The sequence below is a fragment of the Rhamphochromis longiceps genome, linkage group LG11, assembly GCF_057381845.1.
Source record: "Rhamphochromis longiceps isolate RC_006_pf linkage group LG11, R_longiceps_female_GT1.1, whole genome shotgun sequence".
NCBI lineage: Eukaryota > Metazoa > Chordata > Actinopteri > Cichliformes > Cichlidae > Rhamphochromis > Rhamphochromis longiceps.
Window position 1 is genome coordinate 16267177 of NC_140567.1, and position 16256 is coordinate 16283432.

The 16256-nt window shown below is 43.4% G+C and overlaps 1 protein-coding gene across 3 annotated transcripts in view; it reads left to right on the forward strand.

Moving 5' to 3' along the window:
• The first annotated feature begins 1566 nt into the window (after positions 1-1566).
• The window catches only part of LOC146658756 (nuclear factor of activated T-cells, cytoplasmic 1-like), a 62603-nt gene continuing 47913 nt past the window's right edge, over positions 1567-16256 (forward strand). The window contains exons 1-3 of one of the 3 annotated variants that reach the window (XM_085422486.1): positions 1567-2183; positions 5958-7056; positions 9029-9188. In XM_085422486.1, the coding sequence (XP_085278612.1) occupies positions 2063-2183; positions 5958-7056; positions 9029-9188 (1380 nt within the window). In that variant the 5' untranslated portion in view covers positions 1567-2062. Of the gene's footprint in view, positions 2184-4010; positions 4167-5957; positions 7057-9028; positions 9189-16256 lie in introns of those variants that run through there. The other 2 variants (XM_085422483.1, XM_085422484.1) reach the window with 2 other exon arrangements.

A 16256-nucleotide genomic window follows, 5' to 3' on the forward strand; every position in this document is an offset into this window, starting at 1 on the left:
CTATATGCACTCCTTGTCTTTACAATTGATTAGATGCTTACATTGAAATGTCTAAGGCTTAAGCTTTAAAGTTATACATAATTAAGTTTGTGACTGCTTTGACAAACAGGTGGTTGTATCTGCCAGCTTTCTCTAAGACATCATCATCTTTCATCTTAGATGATTAGAGACACTGAACTGGACACCTGGGTTGTGCTTACAAAGTCAATTGTTGTGAGTTTTGGAACAAATACCCGTGTAGTGTCCAGAGTGAAATTCTGCTGGCTATTATTTCATTTAAATGCAACCCCTGATTACTAGAGATTAAGAAGACATGGAAGTCAGAGATAACTGACCTAAAGTCTGTGACAGAATTCAGCAACAACGTCATTGATGTTGCTGAATTCTGTGATATAATGGTGGTGATTTAAATACAAAACTTTCACTGCTTTTTAATGAGCGGTGATTTACCCAGTAAACTCTCTGTAAATTGCTTTGCTAAGTTCTGGTAGTTTTTATATAAAAAATGTCCCAACATTTACCACATGGTTCTTCTCAGCATAGCATCTATGAAATACAGTACCTATAAAATGAGTAATAATTTCGGAAGAATGTAATTTAAAGTAATATGGTGCACTATAATATTTATCTATGTGGAAAATTATAATAAAAAAATTTAAAAATATGTATTTTTTAAACAATGACTACTAAGCAGTGACCAGGTTACTGAGAAATACGTAGATTTTCCTAGGGCACCTGCATCAAACCTGAACACTGCTATTACCACTTGGATTTAATTTGACACAGAAAGTAATTTTAAATAATTAGGTAACAAAAAGTTATTTATTTCTCCGTTGTTGTAAGAAAAAACCTCTCACTGGTTGTTACATCATTGTTCCACTGTGCTGTCACGTAAATACCTGTAGGAACTGGTTAGGACTTTCAAAGAATGACAAGAAAATAACAAAATTACAACATACATTTAAATAATATAAGCAACATGCAACAGATTACACTTAGATTAAACAAGATTTTGGCAAACATTTTTTTGAAAATGATGTGATATTGTTTTTATTATTTTTTTTTTAAGAAGAAAATGGATATTAAGTAAATGTTCTAATGATCAAAATAACTTGACTGCCAATGTAAATGGGAAAGGCCATAATAATCATATGAATATATATACAATATGAACTGTTGAGGATACACCCATCAACTCCACTACCCAAACTTAGGTAACATCTCACAAGTAAAGCAAGTTTATCCATAGAAAAACATGGGACAAAGACTGTGTGTCGTCATGACAGATAACAGTGGAGAACTACCCAATGTGGTTTGCTGATAAGAGGGGCTACAGTGGGATTTAAGTAAGAAGAAGAAAACTTCTGAAATCCCTCGAAAACAATCTGAGCCTCCAGCAGCTGAAGGAAATGAATACTCGCTGCGATTGTTTTGTTGGCTAATTTTATCATAAAAATGTGAAGAACGGACCTCTTGTTGACTTAACGTTAACCTTGTGTGTGGGCTTTCAGTCTCTTTCACTCTCTCTCTCTCACGCACGCACACACACACACACACACACACACACACACAAGCACACACAGGCACACAAACACACACACACACACACCTCCCACCTCCTCCGCTGGGATCCCAGGATGAAAGACATCATCAGGCGGTCCAGGAGGTTGCAGAAGCCGGCAGCGTCAACCCTCAATGGGCGGCGCACTGACGGGAGGACGGAGGGTGTTTTCCAACTTTAAAAGCACCGGAGCCGGCCCCTCCGACAAACCGCTCTGCGTCACAGACCTGTGGACATTCTTTAAAACCTTCATTGGGTCGAAGAGAGCAAAACTCACCTTTAGCAGCCGTACCTGCGCGCCTCTCCTAACCCGCTGTTCCCGTTTCCTTTGGTGCGCAGTCCATCGCCGTGTGGTTCAAAGTTGTACACTCGATTTCCAACGAGTCTTTTTGCGAAATATGCTCCTGTTTAGTGGTTTGTCTAGAGAATCAGTGGTGTTTTGAATACTCTCGTTGCACATTACAGCCTCGCAGCCGGTGAAAGTTGCGCATCGCTTGTTGAATGCAGGATACCTTTTGCCTGAGCGTCACTTCCAAGTTCAGCTTTGGAGCAGCAACCGGCAAGGAGCGAGGACTCCAGTTACTTACTTCTCTCGCCGCCGATATGAAGTCTGCAGAAGAAGGTAAAGAACCCTACATGACTGCGCATCACCAGCACTGTACCCCTATATACATACATATATGTATACATATGTATTACCTCGCTTTAGCTGTTTTTTTTTTTTTTTTATTTAAAGATGTATTGACACCAGGTGCTGCAGTTAATGCAAAAATGGAGAGCGCATCAGGGCAAACTCGGGGTTAATCCTTCTGTGAGATAAGATTACTGAGAGCTGTCACTGCATTATACCCTCATATTTTACGTTTGCAAATTTATAGACGTCTTAAATTATTGTCTAAGCGTTTGTTTTGGTAAATATGTTTAATTATAACAAGCTAAAAATATCAAATTCTAAAGAAACGTTTTGGCCTTTTTGATGGTGTCACGATTTACCTCCCCTTGTTCTATTTTAAAAAAACAACGCACAAAATAACACGCAAGTAATACACAAGAAGCAGATAAGCTCAGTTTACATACACACCATTAGGTGTCTCCAGCTATCTTTGCAGGTGCTTCTCATTATGTGCAGTGAAATATGATGGGGGTTACACTGTTGCTGTCACCTGCAGTCTTTGTTAAGATCTTCATGTCAATTTCTCTACTTTACTTCCTTTTTTAAAATGAATAAATAAATAAAAAATTGAAATTTTTCTCCAAATGAGCCAAGTGAGATGTTAAAGTTCAGGGTCAGATAGCCCAGAGGCTGCTAAATATTATTTACTTTCCCATGCAATCAAAAGCAAACTCTCTATTTATAGCTTTGTGATTCAGAGTGAGAGGGCAAAATCTGATCACAAGTCACTTATAGCCTTAATTCATAGTGGTGATATCACTGGCTTTTGGTGGATTTCAGGAATTTAATTTTGTCTCTGAGGTTAGAGAGGGACGGGTGCAGGCGGTATTATTATTCAGTTCAGTCCCTTGATACTAAGCTTTATAATTTGTAACAGATGTGCGTGTATATACATGTGTTTGTGAGTAAGAGGGAGCACTGTGATCTGTGCATGCAGGGATGCTGGGGTAGCTTGCTTGACAAGGAGACGTGCTTAACCACACACAGCTCCAGCAATGTGGCGAGGGCTGCTTTAGTGTCACACATAAACTCAGACATACAGACACTCAAACGCAAGCACACAGACACACACAAACACACACACAGAGACCATGCTGGTGTTCTGCCATAGCGCATACTCAGCCATGTGCGATAAGTGGCCCCAGAGTTCTTAGTTCCAGAGGCTGCAGATGACTTTTGTGGGCGACCACCTATCTCTCTATGAGGTCCCGTCACTCTTAGCCCAGCCTAGACCACAATGCCTGCGGATAAACCCGTCCATTCTTTAGTCAGACTAGTTTGGTTGTAGGGAGAGAATGTGTTTTGATCACAATAGCATAATTGGAAAAAAATTGGGGAGTGCAAAGAGAGCACGCTATAATTTGTGTTTTCAAATTAAATCTGCTTGCACTGCATTTTCATCACATTGCAAACAACCGGGGAGGCACTGCCTCTTGTTAGTGACTCATTTTGATTTCTCTTTTACTCGCTTCACCCCAACAAAATCTGATCTGCTTTCCCAATTTTGTTATTCGGCAGTTGTGATGCGTGTCACCCGGAAAAGCCAAGTTTCAAGATCATGCAGCAAACAAGAGTGAAAGCCCTAGTGTGTTTGAGTGGGTGTTAGAAGAAGTGAAGTGTGCTGCAGCGCAGTGCACTGATCACACACATTCAAAAGGAAGGGGGGAAAAAAAACAGCCGCAACTGTAAGCAAAGTCAGTCAGGCCTGAACTGAGGAGGTGTGTCACAAGGGCTAGAGTGGGCAGGAGATTATCATCTGTTCAAACCAGAGAAAAAGAGCATCGGCGAAGACTGAGCTGAATGCTCACTCGCCCTTACTTTGAAAGACTACGATGAGTGGTGCAGAAATGAGTTTTCAGCATGAAGAGCAAGAGTTTGATTTCAACTACATTTTTGAGTACAGCCAAAGTGTCCAGAAGGAAGGGGAGAAAGGTGCGTACTGATCTGCTATTATGACATTGTAATTCTGTGAAGTAGGCTCTAAAGGGGTTTGACATTTAGCCTCTTCTAACCCCGTATAAAAAGTAACTTTTCCAAGTCTGTAGGTTTAGTGAATAAGTGTCTCTTATAGTTTTCAAAAGGACGACTTCAATTTAGTTTGGGTTTCTGTCACAATACATGCGCATCTCCTGGAATACATGTCCTGCGCACGTAGTGTTACTACCTCTGAAAATAGACTCTCATAAGCTAATTTTACCTTGCCTACCCACATATTTTATGTTGTGTGACAGATCTGTCATTTCATGTGATACGCAGTATTGTGGTTAACAAATATCGAATGGTTCAGAGAGGGGAATGCCCTTTGCTGGGTTTCAGACTGAATGGTTTTATTTCTGTAGCTATTTTTACCCTCATTGACGTTATCAATAAAAGGCAGGCGTGAGGTTTACAACTGTTGACACAGCAGCCACCCGTGTCAAGGCTAACTGAAGAGGCATGCCTGCCTTCCAAGCTATCTGGGCTCTATATTGTTGCACTGGACGTGATTTCCTTGTGTACCTGCCTGCACTTGTCCTCTGTTTATGTGTGTACCGGTGGTGTATCTGTGTGTAGCGCAAAAGCAAACTCTCCTTGACTTAATCACATGCTCAGAGCGATGCGAGAGTGCTGTCAGTTTTCCACAGGGGAGGGCCTAATTCACTCAGTGAGTGATGCAATCAATCAAATAAAGCATCCATCAGTGCTGCTGGAGGAATTCCTGTAGAGTACATATGACAGCAGGGTGTGCCAAATAAAGCCTTAGATGAACTGATCAAACAAACAGAGTGGTTGCTCGACTTGCGACTACACAGCAGCCTCATACAGTAACCGCTTTGAGATGATTGCTAAGCTTCTCCAGATGTTTATAAAGAAGTGGGCTAGTCAGAATCTGAAAAACATACTGGAGAGATTTGTGTAGGGGTATTGTTCTTAAATGTGACCAGAGTTCTTAAATGTGACCAGTTCTAGAAATTACATTCCCTCGCAGTTAGGCTATAGTGTTCTCCAAAATTATGTTTAGTCATAGTGTGTTTCACAAATAAATTTTTTTCTTCAACGTGTTTTCTCAGTTTATTTTTTACCAAGAAGTTTTGCATTTATCCCTGTGGTATTTCAGAAGACTGGTTAACATAGCAAAACATGACAAATTCAATTCAATTTTATTTGTATAGCACCAAATCAAAACAACAGTCACCTCAAAGCTTTTAATATCATAAAGTAAAGACTCTGTAATAATAAAGAGAAATGCCAACAATCAGACAAACTCCTTTGAGCAAGCACTCGGCGACAGTGGGAAAAAAAAACTCCCTCTTTAGAGGAAGAAACCTCTGGGAGAAACAACAGTGACAACAGCAGCAGGGACAGACACAACTGAGAGGGAGCATGAATACATCAGAATTAGATTGTATAGACTGAAATGGAGGGGCTGAGGCAGAGGTGGCTTTGCAAAGTGACTCCACAGGCAGCTGCGACTTTATGCAAGATGAGGTAGTTTAAATAACATGTTCTATTTGAGATTTCCCAATAAGATGGGAATTAACTTAGCTATCCTCTGATATGGGCTGTTTGGCTTTGAGACCACTGAGCTTCACTCCAAGGCCTGCCAGAACTAATGCTATGCTTGTTTTAAAAATGCAATTTAGTTGTATGGGAATATCATTTTTTTACATTCTGAACTTTGCTCTGGAAAGTAACACATATTTGTGATTCTCTGTTTCTTAAATATACTTCTTATTTTTTCAGATGCATACAGCTACACACCAAACGTCAGCCTGTCCCTTCCTCTGGGTATGGGCAGCCCCTGTCTGGCCACTCAGTACCATACCTTACAGTCCAGTCCAGTCATCTCAGTTTCCTCTTGCCACCAGACGGGATACAGCAGTGACAATCATGCAGCATCAGGTTATTATCTGCCGCACAGCTTGAGACCCAATGGTGCTCCAGCCCTGGAAAGCCCCCGCATTGAGATCACTGCCTACAGCCAGTACCCTGAGGATGAGGTTGAAGAGAGCAGCAGTGAGGACCACATTGTCAAACGGGGGGTCAACATTGTCACACTGACGCTCCCCAATGCAGAGGGGTACCGTGATCCCAGCTGCCTCAGCCCTGCCAGCAGCATTTCGTCACGCAGCTGCAACTCTGAGGCGTCATCCTATGAGTCAGGGTTCTATAACTACGACAACTCCCCGCAGAACTCCCCCTGGCAGTCCCCCTGTGTTTCTCCCCGAGGATCATCCATGCTTCTGTCATGCCCACATGCCAGTGGCCCCGCAGGGTCCCCTCACAATTCACCATCCACCTCCCCTCAAATTGGAGCCGTGGCTGAGGAAGGCTGGCCGGCACAACCTCGTGGCTCTAGACCAAACTCCCCTTCCTACAGTGGAGGTGGTGGAGGCGGTGGAGGCAGCGGTGGTAGCATGGGGAAGAGAAAGTACAGCTTCAACGGCACCTCCTACCATCAAACGCCCTGCTCACCCAACCAGTCAGCGACACCCTCTCCACATGGCTCCCCCAGGGTCAGCGTTACGGATGATAACTGGCTTGCCAACACCAACCAGTACACCAACTCTGCCATCGTGGCTGCAATCAATGCTCTAACCACAGATGGGGTGGTAGACATGGGGGAGGGAATCCCAGTCAAGACGCGGAAGACGATGCTGGACCACTCAGCCTCCATGAGTCTGAAGGTGGAACCTGGAGGCGAGGAGCTTGGTCCTGATGGAGAGCTCTGCCACGAGGACTACCCCTCCCGCCTGGCCCTCAAGAAGGAGAGCTACTGTGGGGGGTTCCTGGATGTGCCTCAGCACCCATACTCCTGGTCTAAACCCAAGCCTTACCTCAGGTAGGCTGAACCAGCTCCTGCTGTCTCAAATAAATTTAGTAATTCTCTATCAAGTACAGTCTAAATGTTCAGAAATTGAAATAGCCAGCAATTTAGCCAAAAGAAAATTGTCTATGTGTCTCTGCTTAAGACAGAATTATGATCCTAACGCTTGGTCTGAGGGTCAGGATTTTCTACATATTACAATTCATCACATTTCATCAATTCCATTTCTCCATTATTCTCTTTTTCCCCACATTTATAATGTTTTTTATTTATTGTGAGGACAAGATGGTTTTAGTTTTCAATCTTCAAAAGGCAGAGATTCCAATTTACATGCCCTTCACTTCCAAAGGAGTTCCCTTTGAAGATCAGAACTATTTCATAAATCGTATTTCACATTGAGGAGTTGCCCAGCATGCATGTGCCGCCGTTGCCATCGCAACCCTCACACAAATATAACAACGAATACAGTCACACATGCACACACTCAGACAAATAGACTCTTGCACTGAACAATAGTATTGATTTTTGTCAATTGAGCAAAGCGGGGTTTTTTTTCTTTTTGCTCCCTTGTGGCATTTTCCCCCCCCCCCTTAAGCCAATAACACACTTTCCTGTCGGAAATCAAGTGTTTGATTAAGATACTGAGCAACAGGAAGCAATGGTGACAGGGCTGGCTGAAGGGGAAGCAGCCTGTGAGTTAATCAGCCGGCGCGCTCCACTGGTTTGTCGCGCCATCGGCCCATCTTTTCTCTGTGTAGCTAAAGTGATGTCATGCACTGAATAGGCAGATAAAGTCCTGCGGGGGGAAATCAGTTCATTTTGGGTCAACAAACAGCCCGCAAGTTCCACAAAGATGCCAGAGATTGGTTTCAGTCGAGCCACTCTTCAGGTCAGGGGTTTGCGTTTACCAGGCATCCGGCAAAGAGAAATATTGTCTTGCACATGTTTGTTTTGGTTTAGATATCTCCACGGTGTTCACATGGGAAGCTTTGACTCCCCATCAGGAGAACAATGATGTTGAAGGAGGCCAGCTGTAGCTCTGAGAAAGAGATATCATGCTCCCAGGCAAGGTGTGTGGCTGACCTTGTTCCATAACACCATTGTCTTCAACACCAGCTTTTTGTATTTTAGAATTTTACAGTTATCAATTTAAAATTGAATTATATATACATACATATATATATATACATATACATATGTGTGTGTGTGTGTGTGTGTGTGTGTGTGTGTGTGTGTGTGTGTGTGTGTGTGTGTGTGTGTGTGTGTGTGTGTGTGTGTGTGTGTGTGTGTGTGTGTGTTAAAAAAGCTGCCTGACTGCCAGGCAGTGAGAGATTTGTTTTTGTGCCCCAGAACTGTCTTTCCTCCCACTGTCACTTTCTTAACTCGCTGCGTCTTTTTCCACCTGCCACACCATAATGCAAAACATGCCGCGCTCTAACCGGGGCACATTTGTCTCTCATTTATTTTTCACAAAAAGAAAGAAAAAACAAAGGGGGAAAGCGGGGGCCACTAATTATTACCCAGACCCAAGGAATTACACGCAGTCGGGGGATGACTTCAATTGATTAGATTAGAGACCATGATGAAATGGAGAGGGCTCAAGCCAGTTGGATTACAACAAAGTGTCCCAATTTCAGGCTAATTTAAAGCAAGTTTAGTTTAGATTCAGACTTCTGGATCCTTGGAGGAAAAAAAAAAATGGTAGTTCATACTTTGGCAAATTAGATGAAAACCAAAATAGAGAAAACAGAATGTACATAAAAAGACAATCATTTGCCATATGTCTTCATTTATTTGTTCCAAGCAAAGTGGAAACGTATAACTCACTGTTCTTTCAGGAAAGAAAAAGCCAGACACTGGGGGTTTTAGCCCAGAAAGGCAAAATCTTTGGACCGTGTAAATGTGAATTCACTATCCTGTTGAAAGGTGGGAATGATACATAGTGTTATTCTCACCTAATAACAATCAATGTGTCATGTAATTACAGCCCATCTTTGCCAGCACTTGACTGGCAGCTTCCATCCTGCTCCGGCCCTTACAACCTACAGATAGAAGTGCAGCCAAAGTCCCACCACAGGGCCCATTATGAGACTGAGGGGAGCCGAGGAGCCGTGAAGGCCTTGTCTGGAGGACACCCTGTGGTACAGGTATGCTGCCAGCACTAATGTTCAAACAACAAATGCTGCTGCTGTGCACTTTTGCATTTACCCAGAGACAAAGTTAGCTTTGTAGTTTTAGACTGTGCAATAATTTGCTGTCATTACAGCATGAGAGGTAACAAGTGCATGCTGATTAACAGCAGTTTTCTATCCAACGCCAATCTGGTGACATGAACGTCTGGCTGTTGCTTATTTTATGACAGCATGTAGTCACAGAGCAAAGTCAACACAGCCCTGACATTTCTTTCATTAGTCACAACGTTGATGTTCGTTTGCTTTTTTTTTTTTTCTCTCTCGACGAAATCAGATTTGGTTGGTTAGACTGTGTTTAAATACAAACTACTGTATGCGACTGCTGCTCAAACCATCCAGAAATGATTAGCTACAGTAATCTTTTAATGCTGTTTTTGGCAAATCAGATTCCAAATATTGGAATAATGAGTGTGATTTGAGCACAGTGCCTCTATCTGTTAAGATTAAAATGGATCTATTATGATGACTTTCAGCTCTAGCCACTACTAAAATGGATTTGCAAGATTCACAGGCAGTGAACCCTGGTACGGCCCCCCAGTTTACTCAGTATATGAATCAAGCTGTTTTAGCTAACTTCCCTCTGCTTTTGAGCTCTCTTACCTCCCATTTGCTGCTTTGAAGAGCAGATGGATGGAGCTTCTGCACTTACAGATCATTTTATATGTCATTACACAACCAAAGATTATAAAATGGCATTACAGATGAGGTCACTCTATTCTACACACAAACCACATGCACAGAGATAAAAAAAAATAAAAATTAAATTTGTCTAACTAGTCAGCTAGCTTAAAAAAATGCAGGCCTTTCTTGTAACTTCTGACAGCAGCTGTGCAGCACTTGCACACTGCAGGCGGTATATCTCAGCATTTTCTTGTATGCTGCGTTTTTAATTGTTCCCTAAAGCTGACAGTGAATCTGCTGCTGTAATAAGTCACTCTGACCAGCAGCAGTGCATGCTGACTGGAGGAGAAGCGTCGCCCCTCGCTATTGTATTTGGCAAACACTTAAGGAGCACACGTCAGTCTCACCAGCGGCACAGCACAGAGCTCCTTTCTCAGCTCCGCTGTCATCACGCTGTGCTGACATCTCAGTTTACACAAGGTGGGGATTTAGTCGTGTGTGCATGTCCTTAAGGTAAACTTGTCTTTGAAGCAGCTTATTTGCATTTAAACTGTATCTATCCTACTAACTATATGAATATTTGCTGGCTCTGTCAGAGAAGGGATTGAATGGTTTTAGATGGCAGATAGCCTGCTTTCCATGCAGCTAGACTCTGCAAGCCTAAAAAAACACACACAAAAAGTTCCTGGAACTATAAAGTTTAATTGGTGGTCCATCCTTAGCTTTAAATGTTGTTAGCGCCGCAGCTATTTTGTAAATAGATGTTGTCAGCACACCCTGGTCTGCACAATGTCAAATGCATTTGACAGCTGTTGGCCAAAGTTGTGTTATAAAGACGCCTGTCAACCTGCAGGTTTTTTCTGTAAATACAGGTAATTATTCCCCTTCTTTACAAGCCTTTGAATATCAACATGCAGGTGAATCAACACTTTACCCCTCACAGTTCACTGTGCTACAGTAAGAGGCCCAGCAGACTCAGGCTCGTTTTGATTTTAGGTCACGTCAATTTCTGACTTGCTCTCTCTCTCGGGGGCCGAATAGGAACTCATAAATAACACTCCTGAGTGTCTTTACACGTGGCCCTGTCAATATTCACGCTCATGATTTGATTCTGTTATTTAAAATCGCCCATTTAGCGCCAACATTCTGAGGATATTCCCAACCCTCGCTGAGCGCCCTGACCAAATATTATATGAAAATACGATGACAGATGCTTTTCCATCACACCTGCTTGCTTGCTCACATACCTCACATTTTCTTTTCTTGGTGAGGAGTGATTTATGACCCCGATATTGCCTGTGCAGTCAATTGGGATATCTTGAGGGTTTCATAACAGTGGAAACCACTCCGAGCATGGCAGTTGGCAGGAAGATGAATCTATGAGGATTAGGCAATCATGTGTACATGCTGGAGGGTAAAGGATAGAAGAAAAATGTGGTGTTTTTTTTGTTTGTTTTTTTGAAAACCTGACTTTTTCACTCCTAGGCACTCCCTTTGTCTTTGTTGTGGTGATGTGAAGAAATTGTGTTGTTACAATCTCGGAGGATAGGGCGCGTGGTGTAGTCCCCAGTGCCCTGAGGTAATGAGTGGCAGGCACTGGATGGGTGAAGTGCAGTCAAGGAGAATGAGTCAATAATGACACAAGGGCACGAGTGTAGGAAGAAGCTAAGGCAGTGTGTGTGTGTGTGTGTGTGTGTGTGTGTGTGTGTGTGTGTGTGTGTGTGTGTGTGTGTGTGTGTGTGTGTGTGTGTGTGTGTGTGTGTGTGTGTGTGTTCTTCATGATTCTTGAGACTGGAGAGAAGGAAAGAGAAGGGGCAGAGGGAGTCACCAGGCAGCTGTGGCTTGGCTTGCCTGCCCCAAGAGATGCTCTGTATCCTGCTGATTAGGACCTGAGTAGCCCTGAGGTTGGCTAAGCATGACAGTGGTGCACGGGAGTCAGTACCCATCAGAGGCCACCTCCTCTTTCCATGCACCGGTGCCTCTCTGCCTCCCTGGTGGGCCCGAGGATGTCACTCCCTGTGAACCGTTCATCCTTCAACCATCTCCCAAATCCACACCAGCAGGCCTACCTCGGTTAAAACCCAGCCATCTACAACTCTATTGTTTTTTTAGGTCATGGATAATCAGACACACGTGCTATGAGCAATCGTGACATGTGTGTTGGAAAGCAGTTCTGGATGAACCCCCCACCCCAAAAAAAGAAAAGAGAAAACAGCAAGATGATGAAAAACATACAGGGATACACAGATTCCACACTGACAAAGTACTCCGTAGAGAGTGGCTAATATACAGTGAAACCAAGGCGCTCATGTGCACATTTACTGCTGTCTTGTTTTTCCTTGACACACAAAGGTGTTTATGTGATGGGTGGTTGCACAGAGAATGGAAGGTCTTTGCTCCAGTCATACGCCAATGAAAACCCTGGCTTACCATGACTCCCTAGCCTTTCACCATTTGCACCAACTCGTCTCATCAATTTCCATTCCAAATCAAGGTCATCTATTCTCAAGTCAGACACTAACCCTACCTCCTCTCCTCTGCATCTCCAGCCTTTTAACCCCCTCTCTCATCACCGGTCCACTCTGTGACCCCCGCTGCTGCTTTTCCACTTTACTTACTGCATCAGACCACAACACCATTAAGGGGATCTAGGGTACTCTAACAGTTCCTCTCACACTCTTCCAGACTCTCCCCCTTGCTTTACCACAGCTGTGTTTAATGTCTGATGCCGTGCTCAGGAAAAACCAACAACCTGGTCTACCTTTACTTAAAATATAACCGCAACACTGATTTATTTGGTTGTTTGTTTCTTCTTTTAACTGAGCAGACCATTTAAAAAAGACAACTGCAATTGTAAAGTTTTCATTGACAATAGAGTGACCGATCTAACATGAGTTCAGATCAAGATGTTGCAACAGCTTTCAAGTTCAACCACAGACAGGAAAACAGACATCCGCCAGGCCCTTGGTAACAGCAAACAACACCTGTGAAGAATTTAACCTGTCCTGCAGCACACAGAGCAGAATTGCTTATGGCTAATTCATATAGGATAATCACTGGCCTGTAAGGCTTTCACCCCCCACACACATACATGCACTTTCTCATTAAGTTTAAAGCAGTAACACACATGTGTAATTTCAGGATGTGGCCATCATCCTTATTAACGTGTGCGTGACTTAATACTCATCTCTCTTCCTCTGCAACTTTATGTAATGCACATCAAATTTGCAGTATATTTCCGCCATGATGACATGAAAGACTTAAGCAAACACGTGCTCGGGTTTTTCGCATGTGCGGTTTCACCTTGGGATCTGGTCCTTGCTGGCTGCGTAATGTCTCGAAAGAAGAACACCCTGATCTACAGCACTCCATACTGTAGCTGCTAATTGCTCATTAAATCTACCGCCGCCTTATGTTTGATATTCAAAAGGATTGGTGTACCCTGTAGTGCTGTTAGAGCTTAGTCAAGGCTATTATTTGCTGCCCAAAGGGGCATTTATGCCACTCTCAAATTGTGGTTCTCCATCTGCGGGGTTTCCCTTACACTGGTATTGGGCTGCCACTAATTACAAGTTAATAACAAGTGGAAAAAGTTGAGGTTATGTGTACATCGTTTTCACTGGTTTGAGGTGACAACCAAACCGCAGATTTATGAGGTAAGATAAGAGTGGGTAATCTGGCTACTTAGGGGCATAGCAGTGATCTATGCTTCATCCTGCACAAATTTTCTGTAGGCTTTAATGATGGGTCTTATGAATGGCTGATAAAATCAAAATTTAAAACAATGTTATTTGACATAAAATTTGGACCTTTAGTAGTCTAGACATGGGCCTGTGCTCAAAGCTACACCCTCAATACTCAAAGTATTAGTAAAGAAAATAAAAACTTTAAAGGATATAGCTGTTTGGTTGCTTATAAAAGTTGCAGCATGTGAAGCCATGGAAACAGTGCACATTAAAGGATTGCATATGTTGCGTTATGCATTCAATATGAGACACGGGAGACATTAGAGGGTCAGGGGGGCGATGGAGTAAAGTCTGGAAGGAGAGACAGCGTGGATGAGTGTACGTCTAATTGGGTACAGCAAAGGCTGGCTGGTGCGAGTGTGTCAGCACTTGACAGAGAGGAGAGCGTGATAATGGGAAAAAGCCTGCATCTGCTGTTGTAGTTCTCCTCCCCCCTCAACCCCTCCTCTGCTGCTTCCAGTTGTCTTCTCCCTCTCCCCCCCGATTCTCTGCGCCACGTGGACTTCTACGAGTCATGACATTTCTCCAGGCGGTGATGAAATCACCGCAGAGGGATAGAAGGCAGCCTTCACTGCGGGGCCTGTGAAGTGTATTCACACTCAATTTCTAGCCAGGCCAGACAAATCTAATTTACCACCAAGTCATTATTAAACTTTAAATGTTCAAATCCCCACTTTGAATGGTTGCAGCAGCATTAAGAATGTCACTTTTACTAAAGAAGCTGAAGGATAAAATCCACTGTGAAAAATACATTATATTTATTGGAATAAAAACACCCTCTGTCGCTATTTGATCACATGTGACTTTCATTGAGTGAAGCAAATAAGAAAATGGGGGGGAAGAAAGAAAAGAAATAAACTGGGGCTGTCTCCCAAGGACTAAAGCTTTCTGTATTGCTGATGGAGCTGAGAAGACCCAAAGGCAGATGGGAGTTGAATGGCGGTGAGCACCCAGAATGTGCCGTCCTCTTCTCTATTTATCATCACAACTGACCTAGACAATACAGCTGCACACTATTATGCAGTTAATGCCTCAGCTGCCATGGTCGCGATGTTTTACTTGAGCGTCAGCTCTCAGAAATAGGTTCATACAACAAGCTGACACAATGGCAAAAGCTGGCACCGGGAACAACTGCCTCAATGTAAGACTGGTTTCAGTGAATGATCTCAAAATAAACATGTAGTGAGCGTTCAGCCCGATGGGCCATATTTTACAGCAAGAAGAAGCTCATCTGGTCAAAATTAGTGTCTCTCTCACAGACAGCGTCAGACACAAATGCAAAGCTGAGGTCGCAGGTGTTTAAGTTCTGTCTACACAGTCTTGACTCCCCCTGTCTTAATTCCCACTTTGAGAATAAAATGAAGAAGTGAATTTTTCACTGTGCGTGTGGCGTGCAGTTGAGGGAGCATCGCAGGAGTTTAGCAGAGGTGAAGGAGTGGGATGGGGGGAGACTGTAGCGAGAGGGTCAGGGGAGCACATATGGTAAAGGAATTGAGTGAGGTCGCTCAGGGGGGATCACGCTGCCTTCGTTTGCTGCTGGGAAGAGCAGCGTCACCACGAGGACTACCTGACCTCATTAATCACATCCTCCTTTTGAGCGAGGATGCCGCCGCCATTGCCGTGCGCTACAGCAGGATGAGAGGAGCGAGAACCTCCTCTACCTCCCGCTTCTTTTGTGGCCCTCGCCACGTGGCGGCTGAGGTAATGTTTTGGAGGTCAAAGAGAAATCCAAAGAAGTCCATTGCCGCAGATGACACGGGTTTGTAGTGCAACTGCCAGCGTTTTATTAAATCACAAGGCAACGTCATGCAATTTAACGCTCCGATGTTTCAGATTTGTACCTCATGCTCCACCGTGGCCCTCCTCTGATTCAATGCGCCCGTAACTGGTAGCATGTGTGGCTATGGATAATTACTTCTGGTGACACCATAAGTAAAATATAACAAGGGAACAGCGTCTGCCGGTGAGATCACTCTATAGATGAAGTGGTCCCTTGAGATGCCAAGACTTCAAGAAGCTCCTGACCTCGGCCTAACTCACTGATGACTAGCATGTGTGACTAGCTCCAGGTCAAGACAGCTGCTAGAGACACTATGGGGAGCTCAAGAGAAAAAATATGATGGTTGGAACTGGAGATGAATGACAGCCTTAGTCTTACCACTCCCTCCGCACTCCCTCGATATCTGAATCAAAGACCAAGCCAGATAACCACCGGTGCTTAGGTTATTGAAGCATATGGATATATAATCTATTCCCGTGACTGGTCATATTCTATTCCTATTCAAGATAATTAATAATGAAAATTGTGTAACAGAGACCACAAAGAGCACATCCTCTGCCTTGTCTTGCATCCAGCAGAGCTGTCATCAAGTGCCGACCAAGGCCATTTAATCCTTGTCGTTATTATGAGACCAAATGACTTTTGATACTGTATCCAGACAAATCTGCTCTCAAATCAAAGGCCTTAGGTGTCGATGACACTGTGGTACTAATTTCCACAGACACCCAATCAGGTTCAGAATAACTTTCCAGTCTTATACCAGTCTTGCTCTTCTTTACACCCCCACCCCCCCAATTCCTGCCTGCCCTCTCAAAGGTAATTATAAACCCATTAATCAGATTATGTCATAGGTTACATGTGGTCTTCATTTCATTG